General features: G+C 51.7%; 1 protein-coding gene across 1 annotated transcript; it reads left to right on the top strand.

Moving 5' to 3' along the window:
- Nucleotides 1-2349: 2349 nt before the first annotated feature.
- On the top strand, nucleotides 2350-9243 carry GPR162 (G protein-coupled receptor 162). Its single transcript, XM_019548907.1, has 4 exons — nucleotides 2350-4180; nucleotides 6327-6516; nucleotides 7962-8113; nucleotides 8364-9243. Exons 1-4 carry the CDS (start codon nucleotides 3314-3316, stop codon nucleotides 8889-8891), a joined length of 1737 nt encoding a protein of 578 aa, XP_019404452.1. The 5' UTR covers nucleotides 2350-3313; the 3' UTR covers nucleotides 8892-9243.
- Nucleotides 9244-10831: the final 1588 nt, after the last annotated feature.

Below are 10831 nucleotides of genomic sequence, written 5' to 3'. Positions count from 1 at the left end.
CCCGCCTCGCGCGCCTCCTCCCCGCGCCTCTGCGGCCAGGCCCGGCCAGGGCAGGAGCCGGCGGCGTTGTCCCCTCGCCGCCGCGCAGCCACAGCCGTGGCAGTTCCCCCAGCCCCCCGGTCTCTGTGGCACACACAAGGACCAGGCTGCTGGGAAGGCCCTGCGGCTCCTGCCCGTGCCTTCCCCAGGGCCCCGCAGGTGGCATGATGCCCCTTGGCACACACCCCCACATCAGGGGTCGGCAGGGTTTTCTTCTGAGGCTCGCTCTTTTCCCCCGGTCCATCTTCCTTCCTCCTCTGCCTTTCCCTGAGTCACTGGACCAGGAGTTTCTCCTCTCCGCCAGGCTGGGCTGGAAGTTCCCCGCTGGTAGGGTGGCTGGCTGCCGGGAGCAGGGTGCATCCATGTGGAGAGGGCAGGGCTCTGCCACTGGAAGGCCACAGGCACAGTGGACAGCAGCCCAGTGCCAGCAGGGAGGTAGGAGGGTTGCCAGCCGGTCTGGATAACAGCAAGGGGACAGCAAGTCAGCAGTGGTGGAAGAGGCTGCAAGAAAAAAATCTGCCTTACCAGTCACTAAACATCATTGGCTCTGTTGCAGTCTCCAGAGGCCACAGGCCTAACTGGGAGTGTAGCAATACAGAGAAAAGATTGCCGACTGGGTCAGAGCATGGAGACCTTTAAAGCCATTGTGGAAGGTGAACCAGTCCGACTGCCTGCCTCAGCCCAGTGAAATGTGTTGCAGGGCCTCAGGTGGCAAACTGGAAGGTGAGAACACAGGGAGCCGGATAGAAGGAAGGGCTGAAGGCCATTGGGAGAGCAATGTGGATAAGCCAGGACCTGAGAGCAGCAGACAAGGGGTCAGGATTGAAAGATGCTGGCAAAGCCATGTGGCTTGCCCAGGACTGGGCCCTGGGGATTAGAACTGTGGTGCATTAGGACAGCTGTGCATCAGGAGCCCAGATCTGCTGGGCAAGGGGGTGCAGATCAGGATTCAGAGTACCAGCTGGGCTGGGCACACTGCCCCATGACTGGAACTTAAGGGAGTATATGGGTCATGATTTAAATGGGTCCTCAGAGCTGTGGGGCACATGCAAGGGTGGAATAGGACAGCAGACGGTAGATTAAGATTCTGGGGCATTGGTGGAGAAATACTGAGACCCAAAGACTGAAATAGCAGGACAAGGGGGAGTGCTGCTGGGCAGGAGCGAGAGCTGTGTGAGGAGCGCATGCCTGGAACAGCAAGAGACAGTGGAGATCAGGATGGGAGACAGATGCAGAGTTGCACAGAGAACACAGGACAGGAGGAGACAGACGTCAGTGCTGCAGGTCAGGAATGAGGGACTTTCCTATAGCTGGGTGTGAGGGTCCAGAACTGGAATAAGTCGGGACTGTGGTGCCTCAGCAGAAATGTGTGGGGGAATGACTTCCTATAGTTAGACTGAAGGGGGACTGACTGGAAGAGTTGTTTGTCTGGACCCACAACTGAAATAAAAGGGAGATGGGAGGGAGGTGGGAGGATACAAGTTTCAACTGAGGGAAGGGGATTAGCAGAGATTTGCAAGATGAGTCCAAGCCTGGGATAAGAGACAGAGCCTTAAGTTAAAACACAGGTGCACTTCCAGAGAATTCTGGGGATTGCAGGCTTGACATCTGGGAGGAGAATGTTTGAAGTTCTGACTTCTAGGTGCTTTTGAAGGTGCCTTCTAGGTCTTTGTGCAAAAGAGTCTATAGCTGGTAGAATAAAGTGGGGGCTGTAGGTCAGGACTGAGACATGTGGAGAGCCAAAAACAGCAGGCCTTGGGGAAGAAGCAGCTCAGGGCTGAGGTATGTCAGCAGAACTGGTAAGGGTGGCAAGAAGTCAGTGCTGGAAATAAAGGAGGCTGCAGGTCAGGACTGCAGTGAATCAGGACATCCAACTCTCCAAAACAGCGATTCTCAACCAGAATGCTGTGGCATCCTAGGGTGCCTTAAGATCCTTTTAAGGGTACCAGTGGATGCCACACAATGTTAGCACTGTAAGGTTTGCAAACATGATGCACAAAATAAACCTAGAGATTTCAAATAGGAATCTGGTGTTAAAAATATTCTGACTTCTTGTGGTCTTTCTGAGTTCTTTGCAATGAAAGAATTGCTCTAGTATTTTTCTTTAGTTAAAAAACAAGTGGAAACTAAGAACAGGTATTTTCTGAGTGGTGCCTCAAATCTAAAAAGGTTAAGAACCACTGCTCCAGAAGTCACAGAGATAGCCCCATACAGCTTAGATCGGAATGATTTATTTCTGTGTGTGAACAAGTTGGAGAATTGGGGAGATAGAAGTATTTTAAGTAGCAATTCTCTCTCTTCTGCAGTGAATCTGAGAGCTGAATCTCCAAGGGAGCCTGGCAAAAGAATCAGCCCTTCCCACTTGTTTGCTAGATATACCTTGCACTGAGAAGAGAGCTTAAAGAAGCAGAGTGAACCATCAGAGCAACTGCAAGAGCACTGTCTCGTGAGTGCTTGGTGGGCTACAAAAAGAAAAGATTCTCATCTCTTCACTGCGCTGTTCAGTGCTGACTGCCCCCTTTCAGCTGTGGCAGACCAGGGGGCAGGACAAAAACATTAACTCTCTAAGCCTGTTCTGTTTGATGAGTGGGGAGCGTGCACTGCATGGTTGCCAGGCACAACCTTTACCTTAGGACACTCAACCTACTCCCACCATATTCTCTCTCACCTGTCAGCCCCTAAACCCCTGTAACACCAGAGCTGCAGGAGCCACCCATCTGCCACATATATGCATCCCATAAAAAATACCTGGATAGATCTGAGTCCCAGAGATACCTGCTTGCTTAGTATGTGGCCCTTGCTCACCCCAGAACAAAGTGGAACCAAGGCCAGGTCTCACTAAGAGAGGAGCAAGTGGGTGGAGCATGGGGAAGGAACATCCATTCTTGAGGGAGGAACGGGGGAAGGGAATGAAATAGGAGAATAAGGAAACAAGGGACAGTACCAAGTGACAGTAAGACAGGGAGGGGGGGAAAACAAAGGAAAAAAGAAAAAGGGGAAGGTATATTCAAAGAGTGAAAAAGCAGGTAACAAAGGAGCAAAAGAGGGAAGAAGAGATTTTGAAGTGACAGAAAAGGAGGGATAGAAAGAAAAAGAGAGCTCTGCCCTTTCTGCCCTGGCCCTCCCCTCACCCATGGCAATGTCTCTCAGAGGTCCCTTCTGTGCCTACTCGTTGTTTCCCACTAGAAGCAGATAAGGCGGGAAGTGGTGGCTCCTTGGTGGACACTCTGTGTGTGATCCTCCTGCCTTGTCCTCAGCTTCCAAAGTGGGAGACATGATGCAGCGTGGTGGGGGCAGCAGCATGGGGGACCCATCTGAGTCCACCCTGCACAACAACTCGCTGTGGTGGCTGGCATGTGGGATGCTAGCCCTGTTGGCCAACTCCTGGATCATTCTGAGCATCACAGCTAAGCAGCAGAAGCACAAGCCCTTGGAACTGCTGCTCTGCTTCCTTGCTGGAACTCACATCCTTATGGCAGCTGTGCCCCTCACCACCTACGCTGTGGTGCAGCTGCGGCGTGAATCCTCTGACTATGACTGGAACGAGAGCATCTGCAAAGTTTTTGTCTCCACATACTACACCCTGGCTCTGGCCACCTGCTTCACGGTTGCCTCCTTGTCCTACCATCGCATGTGGATGGTGAGGTGGCCAGTCAACTACCGACTAAGCAATGCCAAGAAGCAGGCTCTGCACGCGGTGATGGGCATCTGGATGGTGTCGTTCATCCTTTCCACCTTGCCCTCCATTGGCTGGCACAACAACGGTGAACGTTATTATGCCAGGGGCTGCCAGTTCATTGTCAGCAAGATTGGGCTGGGCTTTGGTGTCTGCTTCAGCCTCCTGCTCCTGGGAGGAATCGTCATGGGTTTGGTGTGTGTGGGCATCACCTTTTACCAGACCCTGTGGGCACATCGAAGGCGTCAGCAGTGCCGTCACCAACGGGCAGAGGAAGCCACTGCTTCCTGCTCTTCCTCAGGACACAATACATTCAATGTGCCAGCCATTGTGGTTGAGGACGTGAGGGGCAAGAGGAGGTCCTCCCTGGATGGCTCTGAATCAGCCAAGACCTCCATGCAGATGACCAACCTCATTAGTGCAATTGTCTTTCTATATGACACACTCACTGGGGTACCCATCTTGGTAAGGAGTGGCCTGCCCTTTGCCACCTCTGCTTCCCAATCCCTTTATCAAGAAGCAGTGTGGGAGGGGCAAGACAGGATGGAGAATGCAGTCAACAGGTCTCCGGATACTCAGCCAGCCTCCCCATCCTGCCAACAGCACTCTTTGGAGAGCTGTAGTGCTTGTCTGTACTGCAGTACAAGCATATCCTGGGAAGATTGGACTGCACATGCCCTGTCCACCCAAGTCCACTGACAGTCCACAGCTGGAAATTCACCAGCAAGGCTGCTCAAGGCTCCTCCTAGGTCTTTAGCAGACCTGAATACAGGTCCTTGGAAGCCAGAGAAGCCTCACTGGAAATCCTCTGGATTTGCAGTACATTACTGGATTTTGGTGGGCAAGACATAATTAGGACGTGCTGAGCCCCATCCTCCCTTGATAGGGTACAGACAAGCCTTTAGGCAGATACTCAAGAAGGATCCTCCTGGTATGTCACAAGAAGCTGGAGAGGGAATGGGGAAACCTCTTGGTTTCCTGTAGCTCCACATGCAGTTTTTTATATACCATATTTACTCAAATCCAAGATGCAGTTTTCTTCCCTGTTCAACACAGGGGAAAAGAAACCTCATCTGAGACTTGAGTATGGTCTGGGGTAGGTAGTTTCTATGGCCTCAGCTTCAACTCTGGCCCTAAACCAGAGGAGACCATGTGGTGGGGTTAGAGAGCACAGGGAGATTGTGCAGTAGAGGGGAGGTAGAAGCATGGGGAAACTGTGGGGTAGGAGAGAGATGATATAGTGGAGAGGGAGGGGGGAGTGTGAGGAGTCTGTGCAATGAGGGAAGTGAATGTAGGGGAAATCATGTGGTGTGTGCCCCAGGAGAAGTGTAGGGGAGACCATGCCATAGTAGGGGAACTGCTGTGGTACAGGCTGTGGTTCCAATTCTGGCTCCAGCTCTCCTGCCTGGCTGGGGCTGGGGCTGAAGCCATCATGTACTTCAATGTGTTCCAGGCTGATGCCAGAGCTAGAGCCACCACATCTGGAGTAAGCAGTGGCAGGAAGAAGGGGGAACAGGCTGAGGCAGGGCAGGGATGGAGCACAGACACCAGGGGGATACAAGTAGCAAGGGGGACAGGTTGGACAGAGGAACTGGGCTGGGGGGGGGGGGGGCTGGGTGGCTGCCCCCATGCTGCTAGTTGCCGTGCTGCAGTGGTGGAAAGGGCAAATTTATGACAGCCCTCCAATAATTACATTCTATACAGGAAAAATTGTAATAAATTTATAATTTTCCATGTATAGCATCTAATTATTGGGAGTATTTTTAAATTCAAACTCATCTTATTTCAAATAAATAAGGTAATTTAACCTAGCCTCCTTCCCTCTCCCCACCCAACCAAAAGATTTCTGTATTTCACAAGAAGTTTCTTACCTTGCAGCAGGGATATTTTTGCCTTGTTCTCAAAATAGCCAAACTGTTTTTTCTCAGACTTAAAAAAAGAATCTGGAAAATGCAAGCCCCTATGGCTAAAACAACTGGGTTAGAAGAACGGGATTGGGCTAGAAACTATCTTAGTGCCTAGCAGATGACTTTCACAGGTGAAAACAATGACATGTGTCTGTTGTTTTTTTTCTGTGTAACAAGACACACAAGGTCAAAAAGTTGTTTTTTTAAATATTTTACTGCTATTTGTATCTTAGCTCTTGTCTATCCAGGTCTCTGGACAATGGAAGAAGTGGTAAAGTCCATAACACTGAAAAGAAGCAACTAAGAAAAGACAGCTTTAGTCACACGTTACCCTGTTTCAAATTCTGTGTTCTTGGTTACACCTATTTAATTCCAGTGCATAATGAGTAGTGAGAGAAAGGACATCTGTAACAGATTTTCCATTATGGAGTGAGAGTTCAGACCAAGTGCTTTCTGAGCTGCAAAACCATTCAAGTCAGTCCAGGGCAGCCCAGACTCAACATCCCTGATATTTGGAAGATAAAATATAACCGGACTTTTAAAGAAAAAAATAAGGGCACAAGACCAAATATTTTGAAAATTCATTGCCAGTTGGTCATCTTTTGACTGGAGAACTAATTCTCACTCTCTCTCTCCTTCCCTTTTCACCCATCCTTTGTGTTTGTTTCCCTCTTTTGTGTTCATTGTCTCTTTCCCACCCCAAGGTGGTGAGTTTTTTCAGCCTGCGCTATGACACTGCCCCTACCTGGATGGTCCTTGCTGTACTCTGGTGCTCCATGGTGCAGACCCTGCTGCTGCCCTCCTTCATCTGGTCCTGTGAGCGGTATCGGGCTGACCTCCGCACTGTGTGGGAGCAGTGTGTGGCCATCATGTCTGAGGAAGATGGAGATGAAGGTGAGCACTAGGGGTGTGCGAAGCAGGCCCTATTCAATTCAGATTCAGCCCAAATTAGGGACAGTGATTCGATCTGTTGATTCGGATCACTGTCCCTGATTCAATTCGGCTGAATCTGAATCTGAAGATTCTATGCCAATTCAGAGAATCAGCAATTCGGACACAGACACAGCTTTAAATGTTTTTTCTACATACCTTGAGGTACCAGGTGCAGCTTGTGAATGCTGCAATGCTGGGGCAGATCGAGCGTCTCATGGGGTGGGGGGCCTCCATGTGCTCAGCAGCGAACGTACAAGTGGACTGGAAGTAGTTCTGGTCCACTTCTGGGTCTGCCGGGGAGCGTGTGGGGGTCCCCCCCATGCTCTCCTGGCTCGGTGATCAGCTGTGGGGGGACCCCGGGTACCACTCCAAACACAGGAGGGACCAGTCACTGAGCTAGGAGGGTGCAGGGGGCCCCCAGCACACTCCCTGGCAGACCTAGAAGTGGGCTGAAAGTGCTTCTGGTCCACTTCTGGATCTGCTGCCGAGCGTGCTGGGGAGCCCCCCACATTCCTGTGGGACACTCCATGTGCCTCGGCACTGCAGCGCGCATGAGCCTAGAGGTATGTAGGAAAAACACTTAAAGCTGTGTCTATGTCCAAATCTTTCCAAATCTCTCTGAATTGATTCAGAGGGTTCCGATTCGATTCAAAGAGATTAAAGGGTCCTCTGATTCGATTTGGATTCTGAGATTCAGCCACCGAATCGGGCCAAATATCCACCGAATTGAATCAGGGACTGAAGCTTTGCACAGCCCTAGTGAGTATTTCTCAAAGCCCCTGCTGCTTCCCTTATCCTGCCCTGGGGACATACAGCAGGAAGGGGAAGTCCTGCCCTGGGGATGTACAGTAGGAAGGGAATGAGCAACACTGGGAATGAGAGCAGAGCACTTTCTGGGGGTTATGAGGAATTCAGGCTGTAGCTGCAGAATACAGGCTTCAGCAGGAAGCAGGGATTTGGCAATTCAGGCTTCAGCAATACAACTTTGTGTCAAGGCTGGAACCAGAGATGCACAGTGTGAACAGAATGACTGGGGGGTGCAAATTAGCAGGTTAAGTTGCTTGCTCCCCAGCAGTGTGATTTAAGGGGCCATTTGCCTCCCAGTGTTTGTGGCAAGAGCTTCAAGGGTAGAGCTGGCCCTGAGAAGGGCAAACAGGTCCTTGCTGTACTATGGTGCGCTAGCCCTGCCCCCTCAGCCAGATGAGAAGGGGATTATTAGGAAGGAGGGGTTGTCCTGCAGGGGAAGGGAGGAGAAAACCCAGAGGGCAAGGAGGGGGAACTGTGGGACACTTTGAGAACTGAGGCAATGCAAGAGGGAACTAACCACGCTGAGTGGACATCTGGAGAAAGGAGAGTCCCCTCTGCTGGCTGACAGCACAGTGCACTGCTTCTTTCCTTCACTCCAGATGGTACCTGTGAGGATTATGGCGATGGCAGGATCTGCAAGGTGCGATTTGATGCCAATGGAGCCACAGCTGTGAAACGGGACCCCAGAGAGGTCAAGCTACTGCCCATGCACCACATGCTGCTCCCCCAAGACAAGGTGCATTACCTACAGGTGAGCTGTAGGGACTGCAATGGATGCACCACCCTCCAGCCCTTTCTGCCTCATACCTAACAGTGAAAAATTCACTTGCCTGGAACTCCACTGTAGAGTTAAAGGGGTCACCCTGTTCTGGTCTCCCAGCGTTACTCATTTAGTCTTCCCTACAGCCCTCTGTCCCTCTCTCTTTGCTTAGTGTCTGTTGGTTTTGGCAAGCCTCCCACCATTTCCCTTCTCACCTGCCATCTCTTTGTTCCTCATTCAGGTCCCCATCTCCCGACGAATGTCCCATGATGAGACGAACATCTTCTCCCATCGCTCTGCTCCATCTTTTCTTCACAAATGGTCCTCGTCTGATGACATCCGAATATCCACCCCCCGCAAACCTGGCAGTCCTGGATTCCTCCCTCCTGAACTGCGTGATTACCACCACCGCCGGCGACCCCCTGAAGATGAGCTGACCACACTCCGACAGTTCCTGGAGGGGGGGCTGGGCCCCCGAGGGGCTGGCTCCAGCGCCTGCTTCTTCCGGGATGAGATTACTACCTTCATTGATGAGACACCACAGCCCTCCCCTGCCTGTAGTCCACGGCACTCACGCCTCCAGCTAATGCCACACCATGACAGTCACCACTGTCTGGGAGGTGGCATGGAGGAGGAGGGCTCTGACTGGGCACAGCACTGTTTGCTGATTGGCAGTGAAGCCTGGCATCTGCAGGACGGAGAGCAGGCATTACAAGAAAGGACCCTTGGGGCCTGTGAGGCAGAATCCTTCCAGGACCCCAAACTATAAGAGACAGTGTCAGAGACATTCAGTGCCAACAGGATTTTTAAATAAATAACTAGTCCCAGATCCTAACAGATAATTTATGTTCGCATCTCTGTTTCCAGCTGACAGAAAGGAAATGGCACCCTCAGTTTATGCTGAGCTGGTAGGGGCAAAGGCCTATGGGAGGGAACCATGGACATTAGCAGTTGGTGCCTGTTCTCAGGTTATAAACAGGACCACAGCTTTGTCGCCCCCCCTTGTTAGCTCCACCCCCTCATTAGCCTCACCCTCCCATTAGCTCTGCCCCATCACAGGAAATACTCCTGGAGCTACGGCAGGCAGAGGATGGTATTAAAATTCTATATTTGGAGTGTCAGTTGTGTGTCTGTTTTTAAAATAATGCATTAATAATAGTTCTGTTTCCATGGAAACAAAGTGATTGATCAGACATTTAATGAAGCTTCCCAGGCTGCGGAGAGGGACAGGAAGAAACACACAACACCCACCTGGACAGGGCAGCTGGCTCAAGTGGTGGGCAGTAGATTCTTAACAGCAACAGTGCAGGACAAGAAGTGAGGGAGAGTCCTGTACCAGGGAGGAATTTCACAAAGCAAAAGGTAAAGTTCTGCTGCGAGTGTCAGGAGTAACTCTGTGTCCAGCTGGAATTCCCATTGCTACTACTGCTCTTTCCAGCAGTGGTGCTAACAGTAGGAGGGCAGGCTTCTGCTTCCTAACCCAGCATAGAACCAAAGCTGTCTTTGTGCCAGACCCACTCTACAAACCAGTGAAAGTCACATTGCTGACACCCTTACACCAGAGGCCTCTCAGGCCTTGGCCTATCCATGTGAACTGCTAACTTTCACCCACAGGCTGCAGAATCCCCACTGCAGACACACACCCTGTGCAGCATTCCCTCGGCTTTACTCCTAGATGTAGAGATTGAACCATGGTCTGCCAATAAACAGGAGACAGTGCCTTTCATTCGGAGGGCACTGGTTCCAAGCCTTCCACAGGCTACGGGGACTGACTGGTCCCAAAGGACTGTGAAATAAGATATACAGCCCTTTACATCCCAAAACGACATGAACCTAAACAGCACTGGGATGAAATAAAACGTATCTGGGTTCATTGAGACAAGAGGGGCATCTCATCCTATGCTAAATCAGTTAGTTTATGGATGCTAAACAAGGCCAGGCTATGATCAGTCTTGGGGTGCAGTCAGGGGAGCCAATTCAAGAAGGGCAAGAGGAAGTGATGGGGACCTGTTGTCCCATAAAGTATTGCAGCTTGGTTGCCCCAGGCACTTGTGAAGCTACTCTCCAGTTACAGTGGCCAGAGAGGAAGAGGACAGAAAAACGCATAGGGATGGGGAGAGATGGAGGGCATCTGGCACACAAACCACATGGCTGGAGCTTTACTGCCTTGCAAGGTACTTCTCTGTGACTGCTCACATGCAGGCTCCTTACCCAGGGGTCAGCCAGAGCTCATTACAGAGACCCAGGCCTGCAGCACAGCATACTGCCCTCCCCCTGCTTAACTGTCCGTGTGCTCAGGCGCTGAGACAGGAGGGCTTTTTCCCTGGAACACATGGAGATGGCACAGCTCCCTTGGGGTGGTGGGAACCTGTGCCAGCCCCAGGCCAACACAGATCAGGAACCAGGACAGCCTGAAAAAAGATTTCCAGATAAGTCACAGAGCTGGAGTCAAACAACTCCGCTTGCCACGTGGCTTGGAGAGGGCTGGGAGCTGGCTGCGCCGCACGGCCCGGTTTGTTAGGCGGGGGGAAGCGTGGGGCTAGGGCCAAGCAAGGAAAACTAGAAGCCTTTCTTAAGGGGGCCACTGTCACAACGGACTCCTTGGGACAAGTGAGAGGAGAAGAGGAGGGCGAGGGTCACAGGAGTGCCCCGAGACGGCACGGAGCCGCAGGAGGCAGCGCAGGCTGCCCGGGGGCCGGGCCGGGAGGC

This window comes from Crocodylus porosus, unplaced genomic scaffold, assembly GCF_001723895.1.
Source record: "Crocodylus porosus isolate Cpor-Errol unplaced genomic scaffold, CroPor_comp1, whole genome shotgun sequence".
Taxonomy (NCBI): Eukaryota; Metazoa; Chordata; order Crocodylia; family Crocodylidae; genus Crocodylus; species Crocodylus porosus.
Note: the sequence above shows the minus strand (reverse complement) of the source record. Positions and strands in the feature narration are given on the sequence as shown.

Excerpts from the sequence above, each read along its gene's own strand:
- GPR162 (XM_019548907.1), top strand. The coding sequence starts at position 3,314 with ATGATGCAGCGTGGTGGGGGCAGCAGCATGGGGGACCCATCTGAGTCC. Across the intron at positions 4,181-6,326 it reads TCACTGGGGTACCCATCTTG|GTGGTGAGTTTTTTCAGCCT; the intron begins GTAAGGAGTGGC and ends TCCCACCCCAAG. Across the intron at positions 8,114-8,363 it reads ACAAGGTGCATTACCTACAG|GTCCCCATCTCCCGACGAAT; the intron begins GTGAGCTGTAGG and ends TTCCTCATTCAG.